Raw genomic sequence first — 25,483 nt, 5'->3', positions numbered from 1 at the left:
CGACTAATGCATCATGGCTTGAAAAATACAAGACAATTATGCTTTTTATTCAATACTCTTTAAAAAAGGAATCCATGGTTGAGCTTATTGGAATTCAAACCTCTCAAGACCTATGGAAAACCCTTGAATGTTCATACAGTGATAACTCCACTGAACGCAATCAGAATCTTTGGAATGTTCTCCATCAATTAAAGAAAGGTACTATATATGTGTCTGATTTTTCTAAAAAAATCAAATTTTTGTGTGATCATCTTACACACATCAGATACCTTGTTGATAATATGGACAAGAGCCACTTGTTTCTATGTGGTCTTGGTCCGGCCTTTGAAACATTCTCCACTACATAATGGGTTATTTATCCCCACCTTCCTTTATAGAACTTGTCTCCATGGTAGAGAGCCACAAACTTTTTTTGGTCTCTCTACATGGTTCCGTTCCAACAACAACAACCTTCAATGATTGAAACCAGTCTTCTCGTGGCTGAGGATCTGGATCTCAAGTACGTGGTAGAGGTTGTGGCTTCTCTGGTGGTTGAGGGTGTGGTAGGCCTCTTCCTCACTGCCATTTATGCAGAACTTATGGACACTATGCTTCTAGTTTTCCTAAACTTTCTACGTTTAAACAACAAGTTACCTTTTTTATTGATACTAATCTTGCTAGATCTTTTAAATTAAAACTTAGTATCTCTGATTAGTCATCGAATTAGTATGTTGACTCTGGGGCTACAGATCATATGACCCCCCTCAACGTCCCATCTAGATCAATCACAACCCTATACAGGACACGACAAAGTGGTTTTTCGTAATGGTAATATTATACCTATTACTCACATTAGAACCACATATATTTCACCACGTATTCCTTTAAAAAAAAAATTCTTCTGGTCCCCACTTTATCCAAGAAGCTACTTTCTATCAGCCAACTAACAAATGATTATCCCATTGATGTCTTGTTTGCTCACAAATTCTTAAATATCCAGGACCAAATGATATGGAAAATATTGGGAATAGGAAGACATGAGCATGGTCTTGACGTTCTCAGTCTGACATTCCAAGCATTCTTGTCCACCATATCTAAGCTGCAAACATCTTTTGAATTATGGCATACTAGATTAGGCATGCAAATTATAATAGTATTTTTGTTTTGAATAATATTGGTTATTTATTTGTGACTTCTATTTTATCCAAACTGGGTATTTGTTCTTCTTGTCGGATTTCTAAACAACATCAATTATCTTTTGATACTAATGCAAAACGGGCTTTATGTGTTTTAGATATGGTTCATTTCTGATTTATGGGAACCGGAACCAGTTATATCTAATGATGGGTTTCATTATTATGTATTTTTATTGATGAATTATCATGCTTTAATTGGTTTTATCCAATTAACGCCAAAAGTGAGTTTCCACAGGCACTAAAGTCTTTTCTAGCCTTTGTACAAACTCAATTCTCCACCAAACTAAAAGTCTTTCAAAGTGATAGTGGCAGTGAATTTCTAAATAATCAAGTACAGACCTTGTTCAATGAAAATGGTATTCATCATCAAGTTTCATGCCCCCACACGCCTCAACAAAACATTAAGGAGGAACATAAACATAGGCATGTCACATAAACTGGTATTGTGATGTTATTTGGTGCCCATATACATGCCTCATTTTGGGTTGATGCTTTCGCCAATGCAACCTATGTTATCAATCAATTACCATAAAGACTTTTGAATAACAAATCCCCATTTGAACTTGTTTATGGTCTTACACCTAACTCTAACAATCTTCAAGTTTTTGGTTGTCGAGTTTACCCTTATTTACAGGATTATTCCACTCACAAACTTGCACCTAAAATCATTACATGTGACTTTCTCGGTTATGATAATCATTACAAAGGATATCGGTGGTGCATGGATCCAACCATTTCACATGTGTTTATTACCCGAAAAGCCAAATTTGATGAAACTTGTTTTCCTTTTCCGCCTACCGCTTCATCTCTAGACCTTGAAAAGCATATAGTTACTACATAAATGAAGCTCTTCCCATGCAATCCACTCCATCTACTAGCCCGTCGATCAAACCCAACCCACCTATTAAACCTTCTTTTGTTTGTGACAATCCATCAGTTCCGTTCCACCATCCTCATCAGCCTAAAATTAATGATCCACCAATGCCTCCCAAAGACCAAACTCCACTGAGTCCAACTTCACCAATCGCTGCACCATCCACCTCCATTCATCCAAGTCAAACTCGTTCCATATCCAGTATTTTCAAATCTAAATATCGTGTCGATGTTTCCATTTCTACTTTATGCAGTTTGCATCTACTCTTGTTACTACAAAAGAGCCCAGTGGTTTCAAAATTACCTCTAAAGATCCCTCGTGGTTTAAAGTCATGCATGATAAAATCCAGGTTCTCCATGAATGACACACTTGGGATCTATCATGCCTTGGTGCACAAGGTTTCAATCAAATACCATGTTTTGACTTCTCTCACACTTTCAGCCCGATAATAAAAGCATCTTTTGTTCCTATTATGTTATCTATTGTTGTCACTCGAAAATGGAATATTCATCAACCTGATGATAAAAATGTTTTCTTAAATGGTTTTCTCAACAAAATTGTGTACATGGAACAACCTTTGGGATTCATTGATCCTAAGTCTCACAATCATGTATGCCGCCTTAAAAAGGCCTTATATGGCTTAAAACAGGCTCCCCGTGCATGGTTTCAACGGTTGAATACGTTTCTTCTCTACCAAGGATTCATCTGTAGCCAATCTGATATAACCCTTTTTTGTTTTTCACAAAAACTCGTTTATCTTATACTTGTTGGTTTACGTTGATGATATCATTCTCATGGGCAATAATGAGTCATTTATCCGGGGTTTTATTAATCGTCTTCATGTTGATTTCGCAATCGAAGATATGGGTACTCTCAACTATTTTTTAGGCCTTGAAGTCTCCTATACCACCAATGATATCTTTTTAAAATCAATCAAAATATGCACATGATATTCTTACACGTGCATGTCTACTATACTCCAAACTGATTGTTATGCCATTGAGTACGAACAATATCTTTATTTCCTTTGGCACTCTTTATCATGATCCAATTCATTGTCATTCTTTAGTCGGTACTTTATAGTATCGCGCCATTAATCATCCCGATCTATCACACGCTGTAAATCAAGCCAATCAGTTCTTACATGAACCAATGATTAATCACTTTCAGATGGTGAAACGAATCTTGCGTTATGTTAAGGGAACAATTGCTTATGGCCTTACTTTTGCAAATGTATCCATATGCTATTTAATTGGTTATTCAGATGCGAATTGGGTCTAATGTATTGAAACTATACGTTCTACATACGGTTATTCCATTTTCTAGGTGGCAATATCGTTTCATGGAGTGCTAAGAAAAACCAATTATTTTCCTATCAAGGTGTAAGTCTGAGTATCGTATCATGGCTAACATTATTGTTGAGCTCATTTGGGTCACACATCTCCTTCGTGACTTACATGTGTTACCTTGGGACGCCTGACTTTATTATGTGATAATCTCAATGTCGTTTTTCTAAGGTAAAATCTAGTGTCTCACAAATGTGCCAAACATATTGATATTGACTATTATTTTTTGTTTGAGAGCTTGTTTCATCAAGAAAGCTTCACACCAAATTTGTTCCTACCAAGCTCCAAGTGGCAGACATCTTCACCAAACCACTACCAGCCCATGTTCTAATGCTTTCGAGATATGTTACATGAGTCGTCTCCATCGGTTCTCTTGAGGGGGTGCTAACAAGAAGGGATAATCTCCTTTGATTTTAAATTGATTTCGTTTCAGGTTTAGTGTTGTATTTCCTTGTGTATTTGTATTTATACAGTTGTAACCCTTTGTAAAAAAAATTATTCAAAAGAATTAATTATATCAACTTGTTATGTTTTGTGTTCTTCGCAATCATCGATGCTTGATACTTGATTTTTTTTTTGACAATCAAAAAATTTCAGCGATCAAGGATTAAGATTGATACCAACAACGGTTATTATTTGCACTCCTCCATCAGGTAACCCATGGCTACTAATTTCTTGATCATAAAATGAAATGGGATAGCGTTTGAACAGTCATCTGTAGAAGACGGAAAAGACATCGATTCACCTTCAAGCCTTTTGCATTACTGTTGATCTGGCTAAATTTACATATATGCCGACTTCGACCGGATGATTTATGTTCCGATGAATAAAACAACCGGTCACTACCGACCTAATATCCCCATAAAGTCAAAAATCATTCAGACCACAACTTGAAACTTTGATGGGTTATAGTGTCATTTTTCCATTTTTAAAATACACCATTGATTCCAAATGTCTAGTGGTAAACCCGATAATTCGATACACAATACGACAGACACAACACGTGTTTTTCGTGTACGGGTTTGAAAATCCATCTTTCGTGTTTATTTACGTCGGTACGCATTTCAAATTTGTGTGTCGTGTCTTATATGTGTTAGATGCAAATTTACTCGTTTAAACATATATATAACATTGATAAAACCCGTGCAACACGCAACCCGTATAAGTTCGTATAAGACACAAGTTAATATCTTTTGAAACGTTAGTTCATGACGTGTCAAATGTGTTATGTTCATGTAAATTAGTGTTTTCATGTAATGCCACTAACAATGTGTTATGTTCATGACGTGTCAAATGTGACATGGATTAATTTTGTATCGTGTTCATGTTTATTTCATACTGTTTGACCAATGCCACAACACACAACATACTGACACGGAATTACCCGATCTACTTGGTGCCAAATACCTCCCTCAACAAATGTGAGGTTGTTGGTTTGATTTTTTGTGTGTATCCTTTTTTTCATTCTTTTTTAAGAAGCTAACATGGCATAACTACGTCGATCAAACTGTCTATTCACATGCCTCGAGAACAAGCGAAGCATGAAAGGAGGAAAAGAGAGAATAAGCCATTTTAATATGTTGGGTACAAAAATTGTCTTATGACGGAAAAAAAAAAAAAAAAGATATCTATGTTTTGATCAAAATAAAAGATCGATATTTGAAAATAAATAAATAAATAAATATTTATTTATTTATTTAAGGGTCATTCGTATACAAAATTCTATGTACCGGTGGTTTTTTGGATTAAATATTACTAATTCTTTTACTAAGTTTTTATATATTTTTTTTTTTTTGATTTGTCTTTTATATCTATATTTTTTTCGCATTAAACCTTAACTTTATTTCTCTTAAAAGATCTTATATATTTTTATAAAATCAAAAAATTACCAGTAAACATGTTAAAAATGTCAAATAAAATAATAAAAATATAAAGGTTTTTTAGAAGAAATACAAAAGTAAAGATATTATCCAGAAAAATCAATATATTAATCTTTTATGTAATTAACCGTTTATTGGAAAAACGTAATACTAACCTAAGATTTAGTTGGTAAAAGTTCTGTAAAACAAATATCTAAAATACTGCTCTAACAAGACAACATCAAGAAACTTATATTCCCGAATTTTACCAAACATAATGCAATTAAATTAACAAAAAAGTAAAAATGAATCTTTTTAGGGAAGGAGACAAATAGTTTCTTGTTTTTTAATAATTATCCAAAATATATTTTTTAATCTTTTTTAGACGGAAATGGGAAAGCAGCTTAGCAAAATACTTTCATTCTGTTTCCTTATTCTCGGGTGCACGCATCTCTGTTAATGCTGGTTTTAGTTGGAGATTTCTTTAATCATAAAAATAACGAAATTGGTGTAACCCTGCCTATTAGAAGAAATAAAATTGATGGGACAAACTTCACACTTCTTACCTTAATAAAAGTGAAGCATGGTCCCAAAGGCTTCAAAATTGGAGCCTGTTACGTTAATTGATATTATTATTTGTCTTTATTAATTTAAATACTCATTCGTTACAATAAACATACTTTCGACGATTGACATACGGATTTTATCGATGGATCTCCTACCAAAAATAGATTCCGGTTTCAAAAACATTTGTTAAGGATTAGCATCAGTATGTGGTTAATCTGTCGCAATACATTGGAATATTAACGATGGATCAACGAAGGAACTTTATATTTAAAAAAAATATATCCTTGATAATCCTTCTGTAAAAGAATTAACAATTTTGAGAACTAGAAGGACCTTTGATCTTTTAAATTCAGCAATAGTTTTATAAAAGATAAATTAAAAGGGAATTTAGCTCAACTAACCAACTTTGTAAGTCCTTTTTAACAAAACAACCAAGTTTTCATAATATTTGCAAAACTATGAAGTAACCCATAAGGAGCATTCCGGACCCATTTTTAATCGGGACACCCACATATTTGATCTGACCGGTTACTGTGGTCCTCCTTGATTGTATATATCCTTTCGGACAATCATTTCAGAAGAGTCATTTCGAACTACTCTTCTTCTCCAGCCGACGTTTCGGAATTGCAGCAAATCACGTTTTCGACTACTTTTTGTTGAAGTATGTCGTGTGACAGTGAAGAACTCCAATATTTGTGGGCATGTGTTCTTTCTTATGTATATTATTATCCTATTAGCATCCGTGGGTATGTTCAAAAAATGTTGGTGTTTTATTTGTAGTTTTTAATGGGAAATAATGTGTGTTGACTCAATTAGCTTTTTGTACAATTAGTATTAGTATTAGACTATTAGTATTAGCAACAATGAAGACAAGTGGAACCCTAAAAATCTATTTTGGAACACCCGATAATGCGAAGATCTAGTCCGGAATAAGTAGAACAGTACGGAATGCAGTCCTATACACTTACAATTGTAGTCCTGAACATTATGCTAATTTAATGTATTTGTTGTAGTATGACAGTGTATACGAAGTGATTCTTACTACAACCTACAAACCTGAATTGGGTAGAGAAATAATGGGTAGGTCGCAACCTAACACCATACATGCGACTCTTTTTTGGACTTTCTGCTTTGGTTCTTGGGTCGATGTGTTGGTGCGCACAAAATACTACCCATTACTATGTCATTATTTGTTATGTACGGAGGTGGTGACCCATCATCCAAGTGATTTTGATGATTTTTTATTCCCAATATACCACTAACGGCTCTGTTTTGATACGAAACTTTTTGTATTGTTACGGAGTTGTGGTTCGAGGAGTATTTTTCTGCTTGCTTATCGCCCGCATAGGTTAAGCATCGTGTGTTTTGTTTGTCTTAGCTTTTGACTCGGTGAAAGTTGTTGACTTGTAACAAGTCTTTAATAAGCCACTTAATGAGTTATCCTATGCAGATGCAGTCTGAGTGTCCCTATTGTATATATTAGAGCATAGACTTTGTGGTAGGTACCTTAGACAGCCGATGCATGACGAATACCTTGCATTTGGTTTAATATTTGAACCAATCAGTAGGTATCAAGTTATTAAGATTTATATATAATTTTGGAAAAATAGAGTTTGTGGTGGAGATATGGATACCACTTTGATCGTGAGAACACTTTCCGAACTGATATTTCTACCATATGTTTGGGTTGCAAGAAATCCAACCAAGGATAATCCAAGATGACACTTACGATTCTAGACACAGAAGTCGTAAGCCAAATTACTAGAAGGATTTTGTGTTTGTTTGATGAAAACGAGAGGTTGAGAATTTCGTCTATCTCTTCTCAAAGAGAAGATCCATTTATATAATAAACGAGATTAGGATTTCTCTTAGGATGGGCTGTCATGGGTTACTTTGGAAGCAAGTCAGGGAAATCCGAATTTTAATGAGGATTTAGGGTTTCCAAAACTAATGAATTTTGTTAGTTTTTACCATAATCACCTTCAAGAAATTGAATTTCCCACTATGGTCCCCAATCATGGGCTCTGCCCCCTTGGACCCCGCTAGGGGGGCTGCCCCTAAACCCCGCCAAAGGGGTGCCACCCCTTTCGAAACCCCGGATCCAGAGGCGCTGCCACCGGACCCCCGAATTGTCGTCGAACCGACTTCTAATTCGATCTTATACATGCGTGCACTCTGCACAAACCCGTATATATATTAAAGTACAAATTATGAAACCCCTTAGCTCACATGTTAGTTCTAGTTACATAAAATGACATGGTGACACTAAAATCACAAACATATAGTTGTCAATTATCTTTGATAAGGATGAGCAATCGACCCCCACCCCCCCCCCCCCCCCCCCCCAAGAAGTGGCTGGAGACCTTCCTATACTGTACATGGCAAATTTTTTAGGTCGTTCTAGTGTTCGATGTAAGGGCAAGGCATAACTGTATACACATATCAATATTGACTAGTTTATGAGACGTTCGCGTTGATTGTGATATTTACTCTATTTTTTTTATACTTGGCTTTCTGATTATGAACAAATTGTCTTATTATGTTTTTGGAAATACAAATTTGAATACTTACCTTATTTTGAAAATGGAAAATTTGCTTTTAAATTTGGGACATTACATTATAACGACGACTTTCATCGTCCTCATAGGTTTTTAATCTTGTAGTGAAAGCAGAATGTTTGCCTTCCCCAGGGTCATCTTACACCGCCCCGTGCTAACCATTTATTCTGCTCCAACATGGTATCCTTAATAAGGGTATACAAAGACTTCACCGTATATATATACCATCTTCTTCATACCCCGGTTGTAACCGTTGTTGGTCCTGCCTAATAGGGTATTGAGATCAATATTCCACCTGCCCAGAATGATGTAAAGATGGTTGATAGACCCCCACACCTCTCCCCTCTAAGCCATATTCAGGATCTACCGTAAACCACCAGGTTCACTGTGTACATCCTTTATAACCTCTTGCCAAACAACCCCTTGCTAAAAGCCCTCCGCCACCATTTTTCAAACAACGAAATTTTAAACACCTTAAGGCTACCAATACCAAGCCCCCTCCCCTTTTTTCCTTGGCGTTAAGAACATTTTTCCAAGCAACCCATGTGATTTTACTATGATCGGAGTGACCTCGGAAGAACTTATACGGATACCCTTCAGTTTTTTAATAATCAAGATGTGGCTCTAAAAAGCTAGAAAAAATAGGACCCAAAGATGCCAAGAAACAGCCTTACAAAGAATAAGTCAAACCCCAAAGGAAAGGTTTTTCGCTTTCCAACTTGAGAGTTTGGCTTGGAACTTCTCAACTATCAGATTCCAATTCGAGATTCTTTTCATGTTGTTCCCAACCTGGGTACCAAGGTAGTTGAAAGGGAGTAAAACTTCATTAGAATTCATAGCAGAAGCCATCTCTGCCACTTCCACTTTAAAAAAAAAAAGTCAATATCTATGATTTTGGATTTAGAGGAGTTAAAACTAAAATTTATTCTTTGTTGTTTACATATTATTCTCAACAAAACCATTTCCAAGTATTACAATCGCACATTTTTCCTATGCATTATTTAATTATCATAGTTTTTTTTTTTGAACTGCAAATCTAACATACTTTTAAACTACTATTTAATCCACCTATGTGGATTTGAATGTGATGTAAAGACTACTTTATCATAGTTACTGACAATGCTCTTAAAAAGCCCATTGAACTTTAGGTAGGTTAAGGGTGCTACCAAACCCAAAGTGAAGAAGCTCCCTTGTAAGATTGCTAAGAAATCTTTCATTGACTATTATTTGCTTGTTTCATCACAAATATTATACGGTGTTCATTTATAGTACATTAAGCTGAATATATGTAACTTCAACTCACGCACACAATCTGGAATAGGCCTACAATATTTGAAATCTGATTAACCGATCCCAAACAATTGTCCGAAAGGGTATATTTTGGGCTCAGATTGCTAAAAGGGGAATTATTTTAAAAACCCAATGCAATATAACAAACACAAAAATAAAAAGGATGAAATTTTAATGCTCAAACTTCCAACATGTAGAATAGCATTGTTAAAACTCAAAAAAAAAAAAAAAAAAAAAAAAAAAAAAAAAAAAAAAAAAAAAAAACTTACCAATGACAAGTATATTATACGATCTAAGAGTATAACATGCTGCCATTCCAGAGGAAACCCGATAAATCTAAACATATATGTGCAAATGAAAATCAAATCGGCATTATAGAGTCTTCAGAATTCAGAACGTCATGTTGTTCCAGACTGAATATGCATGCGGTTAAGGGCTAAAATGTTGGTTAAATTTCTTGTTTTGGGCTATGAAGTGGGCCTTTTTGTAAATATATCTATTTTTTATGATCTTTATCAAATTATAACTACAATAAAAGTTGGTTGTCATTATTTGGATTCGATTAATGTTGATTGTTTATTGGTTATTATAGCAAACAAAAACCTCATTAAATATCACATTTAACTCAAAATATATTAAACATGGTTATTTCTTACGTAATAATCAACATAAACCGAATGTAAATTCATCAAAAAAAAATGAAAATGTTTTATAATGTAATGAAGTATTACTTTTGTATCGTATTTTAACCACTTTTTTTTACATAGTTTACCTTTAAACTCATCCAAGTAGGGTTGTAAACGAACTGAACGTTCGGCGAACTGTTCGTGAACTGTTCGGCGGAAAGTTCGTTTATGTTCGTTTATTTAATAAATGAACGAACATGAACAAAAATTATAGTTCGTTTAGTTAAACGAACGAACATGAACAATGGTCTCGTTCGTTCATTTATGTTCGTGAACGTTCGTTTATGATGTTTGTTTACGTTCTTTATGTTCGTTCGTTTAAGTTTATTTATATTCATCTATATTCAATTAATTTTTATTATATTGCTATATTATATGTTCATATATGTTCAATTGTGTTTTTTTTTTATCTTTGTTCGTTTATGTTTGTTCGTTTATGTTCATTTAGCATGTTCACGAACATAAATGAACGAACATGAACAAAGTAATTTGTTAAACGAACGAACACGAACAAGAAAATCTTGTTCGTTTATCCGTTCGTGTTCGTTTGTTGTTCGGCTAACTTAAATGAACGAACATGAACAAGACCTTGTTCGTGTTCGTTTGGTTCGTTTACAGCCCTACATCCAAGGCATTTAAAATCTACCATTTTGACTGGGTATTGCAACTTAATGTCATTTTGTGTACACGATTTATCATTAAACATTTTTTCGTAAATGACTTACTGTTAAATTATGTCGCAATCATCTTATCCAATCAATACCTCCGCTCATATTAGGCATCCGTTATACTCATCACTAACCACTATAGTGGTAGGTGACACACCATCACCATATTCTACCACTAACTATGGAATACCTACCACTAAACACACTACTCCACCTCAGTTTTTTAATTAAATTTAATTCTAAAATACATTAAAAACATATAACTCTTTTTTAAATACTACTTTTTCATTAAATTATAATACCCCATTACATTAACAAAATTACACTAATTAAAATTAAAAATATACAAATAACAATTAAAATAAAAAACTTAAAAATACCAAACATAACTAAAATAAATTACCCATATTACTACGTCGGGCTCGAACGAACTCTTTCATCGCGAGAAAAAACTCCAAGTCTTCGCCTTCGAGGTCGTCCACTACTCCACTTTCATTTGCAAGATTTTCATATCGGTTTTTGTTTGAAAAAACGTTGCACTTCAATCATTTTTTTTCCCACCCAATTCATTATCTCGACCTTGCTCTCTTGAACTTGCACATATCAACCAAATTTATCTCCAAAATGATCCATAACACTAGATCCCAAAGACGTCGAAACCGCTTTTTTGCTTTATTTCTTCCAATGGTCCGGCGAAGAGGTTGCTCATTTTTAAGATTGAGCGGATCATCGTTGATGTCATGTGTGTCTATCTATCCGATTGTTGGAAGTTGCATCCGGGTTTCTTGAATGCTTTAAACCGAAAGAGATTTGTGAAGTTCCGTTTGTTTTATCCATTTTGGAGCTTCTTTCAATTTTAGTCATGTTTTCATATACGGAAAAGCTTTGTAGGTTGGCGTTGTTTTTTCAAATTGTTCCAAGGCCACCTTGAATGTATTATGGTTGTCAAATTGTTGTGTGTATATTGTGTATAGAGAAAGAAAAAAAAAATGGTGTAAGAAATAAGGGTTAAAAATGTGGTATTTATAGGTAAAAAATGTTATTTAAAAAAATGAATCTGAAACATTTAGCCGTTCAACGGCTACTTCCTTCCCATTGATCGTTTGCCTTCGCTCTCCCAACCACAAAACACAACGACAACGATGGACCACAACTAGTCGGCATGGTATGCACGGACGACGATCGTGACCAGCTAGACCACGAGCCATCTCGTGCTAGGTATATGTGATGGTCTTACTATTTTCCACCTCCGACTACCACCTCCAACTACAAAAACCACCTTCCATCACCACGATTCGCCACCACAACCACTCATCTCTACCATTCACCACTACCAAGTGTTAACGAGAGTTTTTTCCTTGTCAATACCAAATGCATTCCACCAATATATAATACAACATATGGAAAGATCTATGATTGTGGGCAAAATATAGAAGGGCTACACAAATACCAAAGATACATTATAAAGCACAAATAAATATACAGCTAACATCCCCCCGCAGTCAGAACGAAAGGTCTTGAACGGACGTTCAGACTGGATCTAAAGTCAAGGAACAATGTGGAAGGAAGTCCTTTGGTGAAGATATCAGCATATTGAGATGAAGACGGGACATGAAGAACTCGAATCTGACCCATAGCGACTATATCTCGCACAAAGTGAATATCTATCTCTATATGTTTTGTGCGTTGATGTTGAACCGGATTGGTGGACAAATAAATATACAGCTAAAAGAGAGAGAGAGAGAGAGAGAGAGAGAGAGAGAGAGAGAGAGAGAGAGAGAGAGGCAGCTAGGGTTGATTTAGTTCTCTGATACCATGTTAACGTGAGTTTTTTCCCTGTCAATACCAAATGCATTCCACCAATATATAATACAACATATGGAAAGATCTATGATTGTGGGCAAAATATAGAAGGGCCACACAAATACCAAAAATACAAAGATACATTACAAAGCACAAATAAATATACAGCTAACACCAAGTAACTAATCTAATACCAACTTCAACCTGCAATAAAATTGATTCAAAACCACATTCAAACCTAAAATTCAGTTCAAACTTCCAATGAATTCGAACTCAAATTCCAATTCTTGAATGGATGTAGTTATCGGTGACGCTCGATTCAATAAAAAAATATGGTACAGGGATTTGGGGTATGGCGGTTTTCGCTAAGTAACATGAGATGGAGAGGAGTGGCAAAGGTATGAATAGCAGTGGCGTTTTCACCATAGAGAAGAATGAGGAGACCATGTGATTTGCAATGTTTTATAAAATGAATATGTAGAATGTTGTTTTCATTATTTTTGGAATATTGTTGGTCGGAGAAAATGGTCATAGATTTGATGATTGTCAGAAAAGTTAAAAGTGAATAAATGTATACAAAAGTTAGTCTCATAATAAATTGTGTACGAAATGTAAATTAATGGTGTTTTTTAACAGAACAAATATAAGTTTACTGGTTTTTCTTGAACACATAAACAAATTTGTCTTACAATAACTTATAAAAATTGTATTTCTAGAACAACAAATATAAATTTAATGGTAAGTTGTATAAAAAATAAGTAAATATACAAAATTAATATTTCATTACCTACAAAGTCATTTTCCCACTTAGAATAACAAAAATACTGCTACAACAAAACACACTTTCATAAGGAAATTAGTGTTGGGATATTGTTATGAGATTTCTAAGCACACTTGTAACGGATTATAACCTATACTGCTAATTAATATTGTTCAACATACCATAGAAAGTCTTTTCTATTTTTTTTATAATTACTAACAATCGATTTTGAGTATCACATATTGTATTAGTAGATTCTATGCAAAATGATTAAAGCAGCTATGATTTTGATACTATAGATCTACCAGCTTCTTGGAGATTGCTATTCTTTCTTTCAAATAACACCATTTTATTCAAGAGTGAAAGCATCAAATGGGTATTACAAATACATAGCCAATTGTCTATGCTCTCTACAAGGTGTTATATACATGCTTGTGGGGGTAGAAACCTATGTGTCATTCATTCCCATTTACCTTATGATACATAGTTATGTGTTTATTGATTTCGATTGTATTGTTTGGATAATGGGTTTTTAAGAGTCTTTTCAATTACTTATTGAGCAAACACTTATTTAGTAGGGGTGTTTAAAACCAGATATCCAAAATTTTGAATATTTCAAATAGTGAAGATTGGTATCCAAATCCATACCCTAACTTTCGTATACAGATTCAAATACGATATGGCACTCAAAAAACCCATTCTTTCTACTATAACATTTAATAAATCTAAAAACAAAAACTCAGTTAGAATTAAGCATTAACTATTCAATCTCAAAGTTCAAGCCAAACAGATAAAAGAAAAATGTTCCAAAACATCATTTGTTCATTCCAGATTTCCAGCAACATTTTGTTCTAAACAATTGTTCCATCCAGCTTCCAGTAGCATTTTGTTCATTCTATCAATATCAACAAAAAAAAAAATCCATTCCAACAACAGCAATTCAGTAATGTTGTTGAATCAAAATGAACTATTTAGACAATTACATAACCAGAAATTCAAAATCACAAGTACTCAAAAACGTACCTTAATCATTTCCAAGTGTTTCATCATCAGTTGCTTCATCCAAGATCATGGTGCGTAGCTTAGCACGTGAAGGAATAACAAAAAGAGGATTAATAGTCTTACAATATCTAACAAAACCCTCACCTTCGACAAAAGATAAAGGCAATTTATCAACAATCACCATCTTTGCAAGAGCTTTCTCAAGAGCTTTTTGGTTTGGATCCCTTAACGTAGGAATTGGTACAGTTTCAACAGAAGCTTCATCACTCAGATCTGTTTTCGACTCAAGATGATGAAGTTCTTGTCTTAGATCGACATTTGGTGGATACTCTTTGCAAGCATGCATGTGGTTTATTAAATGATTGATTGTGCTCTTTGTTGCGTAAGGAACAAGATCTTGACAATAGATACACTCAGCAAAATTAGGGATTTTCGTTTCTTGAAAATGATCCCACCATTCAGATACTTCTGTCTTCATAGGTTTTGCATTCTGGGTGTTTTTCTTGTTTGAGGGTCTCTTTTTTTTTGTTGTTTGAAAACACGTTTTCAGAAACAAACTCGCATTCTGAATTGCTTGCATCGGGAACTTCCATTGCAACAATCTGAAAGATAGACTATAAACCTGTCAATACTTACTTGAGTTTACTGTTGAAATCAAGTGATTACCATTTTCATGGTTATGGAATCGAGAAATTCACAGGAGCCATGTATATAGTTGGATCTAATTATATAATAATATGCTTATGGATCATATGTCAGACCTAGAGAAATCTACTTCCATGGTTCTTCTGCTTATTGAAGTGGAATAATAATATAAAACAACACATTCGCAGGTCTTAAAAAAAATAAAAATAAAAATAAAAAACAGCAATTGATGCTCTTCTGCTCCATAGTGGAATCATAAAAACAGAAGGAAAGAAATCAACAACCATAGTCATATATCATAGAATAGGATACAGAAGGTTATTAAAGATGATTCAGGGGCATACCGATTGTTGACGTGTCGATTCTCAAAAACGATATGTGAACAGTTGATTTTCGAAGTCTCGAAGAAGAAATCGCAGGTTGGGGAATTTAGGAATAGTGATCTGTAATAAATACTGTGAGCGGGAAAAAGCCAAAATATTGTGAGCGGGAAAGTCAGTAAACCCTAAACCAATGCTTTAAAACCTGGGTTTTTAATTAACCCGATGTGATGACCGATTTACGGGTCAATCGGTTCAACCGGTTGAACCGCCGGGTCAACCCGGTTTATGGTATTTTTCTATTTTTATATATTTTTACTTTTCATGCATAATGCATAAACATATAAAACCAATAATTTGATGTTCACAAAGTTTAAACATTAAAAAATATTGAAGAAACTGCAAACGGCTCGTTGTTTTGACGTTCGCTACTTGTATCCAACTATCTAAACCCTAATAAAACGGGTCAACCCGGTTTTAACCGGTTCAACATAAGCGGTCGAACCGCGGTTTAAGGGAAACCCGGTCAGTTCGATCCGGTTTGTATTTTTACAAAAAACCGGTCTCAATTGACCCGCCTTCTATCCCGGATCACGATCCAACCGGTTGAACCAGCCGGGTCGACCCGGGTTTTAAAACATTGCCCTAAACCCAATAGGCAATTTCTAAATTATTATGTTATGTAATATTCGAGATATTAGATATAGTTAGATGGGAAAATTATATATATATATATATATATATATATATATATATATATATATATATATATATATATATATATATATATATATATATATATCCTTCCAAACTCTAAAAGTTACTTCAATATCCTTATAAACTTTGATATGTACATCCCTTTAAAACTATAAAAATTATATTAATATCCAAAATCAGTTTTTAATTAGAATTATATCAATTTTTATTAGTTTTTTCATCTAATATTCAAAATTATATATTAGTTTACCAATTTACTCTTTCCTAATTATATCTCAAATTAAATCACCCTTTATTAATTAATTCACAAACTAAATCACATAACAAATCCTATCTGTTAATTCGATAAAGCCCCTTTAATATTGGAATCAACTTCTTCGTGAGCGTATCTCATCTCCAAGCTAGTCAGCTCGACAGGTCACATTAATCACAGTAGGTATGCCATCTTCTTTGAAGTAATTGTAATTTGCATTCGATGATTATCTGCATTGGATTAATTTTGGTTGACAAAAAATAGAGTTTCTTTTCTATCTATTGAAGTAATTATAGTTTTCATTAGATTAACTTTGCATTCAATTAATTATGTATCTACATTGATTACTTTTGGTTCATAAAACAAAGTTTCTTCTCCATCTCTTGCTATTACTGTATGGGGTTGACACACTGAAATGGGAGATAGGTGATCACTCCCCAATAATTAAAGTATATATAGTAATTCTAACAATCAAATCATTTTTACCTACAAGAATGATGATATTTTATGTTTCCAATTTATTTCATTAATTGTTTTTCCTTTGTGGTTATCAGACAAGTAACATGGAAATACAAGCTTAAACTAAAATATGGAGGCTTTTTTCGATTTGCCAGGAACTCATGTAGGCAAGTGTACTGTTTCGGTTTTAGAAAAACTCTCTATATAGACGTTTTCTCATACAACTTGAATCAACTAGTTAAAGAAGTGAAAAAACATTATCCATCAAAAAACGATATTGTTTTGTCAATAGTCTTTATTGACAAGCATGCAAAAGAACAATGTTTTATTAAATTGGATTCTGATGAAAACTTCATGGTGATGCTTAATATGTATGAGGAGGAGAAAGAAGTAACAATTTATACGACGAATGAAAAAAAATACACAACAAATGGATAAACCATCTAGTGTCGAAGATCAATTTATTGAGGAATCGAATGACGAAAATGATTCATACTCAAACTGTCCAAGTGAAGAAAGCTATCATAGTCGTTATAGTTCCGATAATGAATATAAGCTTCTAAATTCTGATTTCAAAATCAATGCATATAGCAATAAAAGTCAAGTTATGAAAGTGAATTCTAAATTTCCAAATGTGATTGCTTTTAGAAGAGCTTTAAACCACTACGCTATAACAAATGAATTTCAATATGTCATTGAGAAAAGTGATTTGACACGACTTATGACATGTTGCGAAGATAAAAAGTGCGAGTGGAGAATACATGCTTCTCGTACGCAAGATGAATTTACTTTTAAAGTAAGTATACATTTCAAGAAATACTACATTTATTAACATTATTATTTTCTTAACATGATTATATGTTTATATGCAATTTTGCAGCTTAAGAAATTTGTAGATGCCCATTCTTGTACTCGAAGCAACAAGTGTGGTAACAAACATGCAACTCAAGGATGGATAAGTGATGTTGTAATCGACAAGCTAAAATCTCATGGTGATGTATCTCCTGCCAACCTAAAAAAGTGGCTTATGCAAATCTATAATGCTGATGTACCATATATGAGAGTCTTTAGAGGAAGAGAACAAGCTTATAGTGATATGCATGGAAAGTGGGATGACTCTTACGTAAATATATATGATTTCAAACAGGAACTTGAACAAAGAAACATTGGAAGTGTTGTGGAGATTGATTTGCAAACAGTGGGTGAGAATAAACATTTCTTACGATTTTTTATATCACTAACTGCATGCTCTAAGGGGCTTGTTGCTGGTTGTCATCCTTACATTGGGATTGATGCTTGTCATTTGATAGGAAAATTTAATGGTATGCTAGCCACTGCCACAAGTATTGATGGTAATAATGGCATGTTTCTGGTAGCATATGGTGTGCTTGAGTCTGAGAATACAAAATCATGGACTTGGTTTCTTAAGTCACTACAAAAGGCAATTGGTACATCAAACGGTCTTGTTATCTCCTCTGACATGCAAAAAGGATTGGAAGTAGCTATTACACAGGTTTATCCTAATGTTGAGCATCGTGAATGAATAAGACATTTATATAGTAACTGTAACGCCCCGATTCTCAGGTATGGATTTAAATAAAGAATTTCTTTAGTTTTAAGTCCTACTCGACAAGTTAATGCTTCCCTACTAGGGATGTCAACGGGACCAAACGGGAGCGGAAATAGTTGCCCCCGCTCCTGCCCCCGAAATCAGTTGGTGCCCCCGCTCCCGGTCCTGCCCCGGCTCCCTCGTTTACATAGCCCCTAGTTACCTCCATCGCTCCCGGTCCCGCCCCCGTTCCCCCGGTTTATAGGCTTCAAATTCGATTTTTTTTGCTAAACAACTCCTTTGGTTTAGGCTAAAAAGACTATTTTTAACAGCTTTAAAAGCTTAAAACCTAATCTTTTAGAAACTAAAAATTAAAAATCCAACATTACGAACCCAACATTACAAAATGACAATTCTAACAATCTTATAAATATAAAATACGACAAATCTAATATTACAAATATAAAATACTTACATGTCCAAAATTATATAATCAATTCACTGCATCTTTAATATCAATTAATTGGAAACGGGAAAGTAAACTTAACCTAAACCTAAAATTAGAAAATCTATTTTGTATATGTATATTATATTAAATATATATTTTTTACATAAATGTACAATCGGGGCCCCCGCGGGAGTATGGGACGGAAATACCAACTCCCGAACCTGGTCTCGAAAATAAGCGGGGTTTAATTTTGCCCCCACTCCTGCTCTCGCTCCCGGGTTTTTTTTAAAAATTTAGTCCTGTACGAGATCGGGGTCCCACGAGACTTTTTGACATCCCTATGCCGTACTAGCCGAGTAGCAGCAAGATGGGATCGTGGATTTAGTGATCTACTCGCCGAGTCCACAAAGGGACTCGACGAGTAGGGGCTGGCAGATGAAACCCTAAATTCCGGGGCATTTCACCCTATTTAAAGGATCATTGGCCATCCCTAGCCTCCCCTTCACTGCCTCTTGTCCCTCTAAAGTTCAAATCGCGTGTGTGAGCTCATCTTGTGCATTTTAAGCTTGAAGGAGGAATTCTTGAAGAGAAAAGAGCTTGGAGACCAAGCATTTAGAAACAAGGATCTTGAAGGACCTAAGATCCACTGTGGTTAGCATCTTTTGGAAGGTATAAATCGTTACCCTAACCTTATTCACTCTTTTGGGCAACTTCTAGGGTTTTCATAGTGTGTTTGGAAGCTACTCTTCTTTGCAACCTCAGGTTTGAAGTTGTAACTTCAGAACTGAGCTCCTTTAGGCTTCTTAGTACATAAAGTTTCCAGATTGTGCAAGAATGAGACTCTCCCAAGGTGTAAAACTCCATTAGAAGCATAGATTGGTCATTTAGAGCCTTTAGAACCTTGCATGTGCGTACAGTTTGCAACTCTACGTGATAAACATGCCTTAGAGGCTTGGATCTGCAATCTGGAGCCTTGTCATGGCTTAAAAAGTGTCTGCATGGATGGAGGTCTCCGAGGACTCAGCGAGTTAGATGAACAACTCGGCGAGCCCGATGAATTTGGCCATGAACTCAACGAGTTGATGAACAACTCGACGAGTCCGTTGAAGTTTGCATTGAACTCGACGAGTCGTTATAAAACTCGATGAGTCGACTAAAGTTCCCCGTTTCTTGGACACATATGAGCTTGACAAGTTAAAGGGGGACTCGACGAGCCAATCAAGGATCTCACGACTTCTCGAGTCCAGAAGAGACTCGACGAGTCGAGTCAACATGGACTGTTGACTTTGACTGTGGGTGTTGACTTTGACCAAGAGTTGACGAGATGACTTCTGAGGGTAATCTAATAATTTGGGAATTTATGAAAAAGGGTTGTATGGTAATTATAGGTAGTGAAGTTCGTGTTAGTGATCCGGGAGTTGAAGCTTTCAAGTTTTTTGGCATCAGTTGCGAGGTGAGTTATTCTCACTATACTAAGGGGTCTAAGGCACCAAGGACGGCCCATTGGATTTCATATCCTAGTAATTATTGATATGTTTAGTTGAGTTAGTAATATATGCCAATTGATATGCTAGTCGAGTAGATCTGTAGGACTTCCTGTGATACTGATTGATTACCTGTATGTGCATGTATCTGTTACATGTCGACATGTTATGCGGGGTGGGTTGAGGTTGTACTGCTCCGTGCGGTAGCCAACAAACCCGAGAGTATTCCAGATATGAGCTGAGGGCCCGGTAGGAATTCCAGACTCATACTGAGGACTCAGGAGCATTCCAGATACGAGCTGAGGGTCCCGACAGGCATTCCAGACTCGTACTGAGGGCCCAGGGGTAGTCCAGCTTGTAAAATTATGGACCCAGTGCATGTTGTTCTGTTTTAATTGATATGATATGTTAATATTGATGTTGCTATGTGAACTGTATGTGTATCGGTATTTTAGGGGTAACTCACTAAGCTTTCGGGCTTACAATTTCAGTTTATTGTTTCAGGTACTTCAGGGGATCGAGGCAAGGCCAAGGCGTGATCGTACATCTCCTCCTATTGTGTTTATGTTTCTGGGAAAAACTATGATAATCAATATTTTGAAAACAAGTTGTAATGTTTTGATGAACTTGATATGTTTTAAAATTTTAAATTGGTTTGAAATTTTGAATGTTACAGTAAGTTCAAGAAATGGTTTAGAGGTGACTATTTCATGACCAGGCTATGGGGTGCTGCAAAGACCTACTTTGTTGGTACGCATGATAGATTGTTAAACGAAATTGATAGTGTGCGTAAAGATGCAATTTTATATTTGAATGAGAACCATAAGAAGATATAGAGTAGAAGCAAGTTTGGTACACTTGTCAAGTGTGATTATATTACAAGAAACTTTTAACTTTTGGGTAGGTGACATACATTATAAACTGGTGTTCAATCTCCTTGTTGCAATTAGAGAAAAGTTTATGCAACGACTTGACAAGAAAAGGAAGATTGTGAACAAATGGAAAGGAACATTAGTACCAAAAGCAAAGAACTATCTCAATAAAATCTCAAAGGAAAGTTCAAGAAATTTCTCATGTATTATTTAATCATATTTTATTTAGGTTTGTGAAAAAATAACAACTTTTTCTTCTATTATTTATACTTGTTTTATTTTATCATATAGAACTTAGGTAACTTTGAGGTTTGTCGAAGCAGTGACAATCGAGCACAAGTTAACTACAAGGGTAAAAGTTGGGAGGTTATATTAGATGAGAAAAAAATACAATTGTCTAGTTTGGCAAGTTAAAGGACTTACGTGTGTGCATGTAGTTGCGTTTATTGCTTTTACAAGGGAGTCTGATTGGGGAAAATATGTTGATACATATTTCACAATTCATAAATTTAAAGAAGCGTATGCTTTATAAGTTGCTCCAATGTCAGGAAAGGATCAGTGGGGGCATATAGAGACAATCGAGAAGATATACCCACCTATTATAAAACATCCTCCAAGACGACCCAAAAGAACATAATAGTACCACATGATGAGCCTAAGAAAAAGACATAGATGTTCGTGTTGTGGTATGTCTAGACACCATGAAAGGACATGCAAAAATCTCGCACCTCAAGGTTTCGATGATGCATCCACTAGCAAGATGAAAGAACACAAAAGATCATGAGTTTGTGTTAAAAGTTTGATTAGATTTTAGTACTTTAATGCTTGTCGAATGCATTTTTCAGTACTTTGTTTTTGTTGTTAGGAAGGACTTTCGTAGGATTAAATTGTTAAAAATTCGGTTTCCTATTTATATTTGTTTTCAGACCATTTATGTAATTGTTTTTGTTTATATGGACCATTTTTCAATAATTTTCTGCCACAATGGTGATTTCTGTAATCTTTTTTTGCAATAAGTACTACTTATGCAATTATTTTTGGACCAATTCAGTAATATTTTTCTGCCACGGGGACTTTTTATGTCATTGTTTTGGGACCATTTAAGAAATATTTTTATGTCATAAGGACCCTTTCTGTAGTATCTTTCTGCATATGACCAATTTTCTACCATAAGGATTGTTTCTATAATATTTTTCTGCATAAGACCATATTTGTACTATTTTTCTGCCATAAGGACCGTTTCTGTAATATTTTTCTGCATAGGACCCATTTTGGACTATTTTACTGCCATAAGGACCGTTTCTGTAATATTTTTCTGCATAGGACCATTTTTGTAGTATTTTTCTGCCATAAGGACTGTTATTGTTCCATTCACTTTTTTGGTCCCTCACAATTTAGACATCATTCTTGTGCTTAATTTTTTTTTATATATTCTTAACTACCAAGTATATTTTATGTTTTTTCTTATTTTTAACTAGATGAGGAACCCCGCTTTGTAGGACATGGACTTGTTAAAAGTATAGAAAAATAAGGGATTATTGATCAATTGTTTTGGTCGTTTGTGGTATGCATTTTAGATTGAAACTACAATGTTGTAACAGCCCAAGTATATGAAAGTACATTACTAAATCTTTAATTTGGAACAAAGTTTAAGCATTAAATAAATCAATGAAACTACATTGCTATTTATTGCTATTTATTGATATATTTTTCATCCAGAATAGTAGTTGGCCCCCATATGATTCACATTCATGAAACTATATGTGCAACAATGTTGATTCACCATTCCCCGATAAATAGTAAGTGTGACATAAACTATCAAATGGATAAGGGTAATAATGGTAAAAAAAATGTACAAATCTGCAAGCAACAAAACAGAAGTGTAAACTTAAAAGTCAGCATACGCAATTATACAATTACAAAAAACATGAAAATAAATAAGGTAATAAAGAAGTCATAGGCATATAGCCGCTATAAGTCATAACCAAAGACAATTTCTAACTTGTTACGTTTCAATTTCTAACATTTTCAGTTTTTCATGTTTACATAATACATGTCTAAGTGTAAATATTATGTGTTCATAAATAATGACCAAAATACCTTTTTAAAAACTTACCAATTGTTCCAGCAAATTGCACCGAGACAATGTATTTGTTACACTTTAAGAATAGACTTTCATTTAATCAAGGTTGAGATTGAAAGACACCATGTTGGTTGAGCAACAGTATGTCTAAAACTTCAGTATTACTCAAAACAAATTCAAAACTTACAAAGGAAAAGATTTTCCATGAAGTTATAGATCTTATTAAAGGCATCAATATCACAACTCTAAATATATTCATCAATAGGCTCTACGGTAAGCCTTTCTTTGATGACTGCATTATCTAATCGTTAATTAATGTAAAAATATCACAAAGATACAACAAGTTTTAATTAGTTGAGAACACAACATGAGTGACATAAGCACACAGCTTCGTTGCACCATGAGTTGCCAAAACTTTCTGCAACAAAAGAATCATTATTATATCTGTATAATAAAACTCATCGGTTGTTATTTAGAAGAACTTGTTCTTCTTTTCTGTATCATGTTAATTTAGGGAATGTAAAGCCAAACTAAAACATATAACAAAAAAAGAGCTTCATATGCAAATTTCAGCAATCATCAGGGCATCACATCTGGTCGCATCCTTGGTTGCTGCTCCTTAACATGGTTTGTACAGTTCTTCCTGCCTTTATGCCACCTTGAGTAGACCTAAAACAAACTTAATTAGTTATTCCATATCTAAAAAAGTGATTAAAAACAGATGAAAATAACAGTAGATTGTATGTCTGCTTTTACTTATTACAGGAAAAAATCAAAGAGTAGTTATGTTTGTTGCTATCAATTCAAAGTTTCAAGACATGAAAGTTACAGGTATTTGGGTTCCATGATTTTTCCATGTTCTTGACATGCTAGAGTATGTCCATGTGGCTGCAGTTTCTTTCTACATGTCATACATCCTTTTTAAAACTATTCACAACTCTCATCTATGCTTCAAACTGAAACATCCCAAAAATATAGTCGAAAATTTTCATTTTTAAATCATTAATAAAACCATAATCATCCATCATCATAAAGAAAATCAAGTACCATGTATCTCAAAACATCATGTCACATACTGTATCGAAATCAAATGAGAAAATATTAGAGTCTAAAACAATCCCAGTCTGAAACGGTGGTGTGTGTCATGTAATCATCCCGAGCCCTTCCCCTTGCTAATGGAAGTACCTGAAACCAAAACTGAAAATTGTAACCACAAAGCTTAGTGAGTCTCCCCATACTACCACATACCATACACTGGGCCTTTCCCGCTACATCGGGCCCCGCCCAACATCGGACCGAAATCCGGTATACATGTAAACACATCAATAATGCAAATAACATAAACACAAAACATAGGCATAACTTGGGCCTATCCCACTGCATCGGGCCCCGCCCGACATCCGAGCGCATCGAGCATCGGGCTTGCTCCGGCATCAGATCGAAGTCTAGCATACATACAACCTATTATATAGCATAAACACATATCTTAAGCATATAAACAATCCTCAGGCTTGTCCCGACATTGGACCGTAGTCTGGCATACATACAACATAACATACATGCTAAATATTCATCGGGCTTGCCCCGGCATCGGACCGAAGCCCATAACACATAACACATAACATGTAAGAATCACAAAGACATCAAGCATACATAAACGCTTCTCGGGACCGCCCCGGCATCAGACAGAAGTCTGGAACATATAAGCTACATCGGGCTATCCCCGGCATCGGACCTAAGTCCGGCATATGCTAACATACATAAACGGACTGACATTGGTGCCTTCGACCCGTTCCTACTAGAGGAAAACTTACCTCGCAAAGCTGTTTGTGAAATCTCGCAGTGAGGAATATCTAACAACTGCTCCAACGACACCCCGACTATCAATATCACAATAATACTTAGTCAAAATCTAATGATCCTTCTCAGGATTAAATGACCATTTTAACCCTGGTCAAATTCAACATTCTGGTCAAGGTCAAAGTTGAGGTAAATTCCCAGTTAACCCCAACTCGTCGGGTCATCTCCCAACTTGGTGAGTTTATGAACAACTTAGACACGTGAT

General features: G+C 34.8%; 1 protein-coding gene and 2 long non-coding RNA genes across 3 annotated transcripts; 2 read left to right on the top strand and 1 right to left on the bottom strand.

The window, feature by feature from the left end:
• The first annotated feature begins 211 nt into the window (after positions 1-211).
• On the top strand, positions 212-1,272 carry LOC145004189 (uncharacterized). Its single transcript, XR_013662312.1, has 2 exons — positions 212-542; positions 980-1,272. It is a non-coding gene; the product is annotated as an uncharacterized LOC145004189 (long non-coding RNA).
• A 13,038-nt stretch (positions 1,273-14,310) lies between these two features.
• Positions 14,311-15,649, bottom strand: LOC145006487 (uncharacterized). The gene is made up of 3 exons (XR_013662912.1): positions 15,578-15,649; positions 14,610-15,190; positions 14,311-14,481 (listed from the first exon to the last, which is right to left on the bottom strand). It is a non-coding gene; the product is annotated as an uncharacterized LOC145006487 (long non-coding RNA).
• A 1,763-nt stretch (positions 15,650-17,412) lies between these two features.
• Positions 17,413-18,525, top strand: LOC145007033 (uncharacterized). The gene is made up of 2 exons (XM_078966037.1): positions 17,413-17,778; positions 17,863-18,525. The coding sequence occupies exons 1-2, from the start codon at positions 17,413-17,415 to the stop codon at positions 18,523-18,525; spliced, it is 1,029 nt and encodes a 342-aa protein (XP_078822163.1).
• Positions 18,526-25,483: the final 6,958 nt, after the last annotated feature.

Source organism: Lactuca saligna, chromosome 7 (assembly GCF_052625555.1).
Source record: "Lactuca saligna cultivar CGN05327 chromosome 7, ASM5262555v1, whole genome shotgun sequence".
Classification (NCBI taxonomy): domain Eukaryota; kingdom Viridiplantae; phylum Streptophyta; class Magnoliopsida; order Asterales; family Asteraceae; genus Lactuca; species Lactuca saligna.
This window is presented reverse-complemented; position numbering and strand designations above follow the sequence as displayed.

Bases quoted from the DNA above. Each gene is read 5' to 3' on its own strand.
- LOC145007033 (XM_078966037.1), top strand. From the start codon at position 17,413: ATGGATAAACCATCTAGTGTCGAAGATCAATTTATTGAGGAATCGAAT. The intron at 17,779-17,862 runs GTAAGTATACAT...GCAATTTTGCAG, and splicing joins AAGATGAATTTACTTTTAAA to CTTAAGAAATTTGTAGATGC.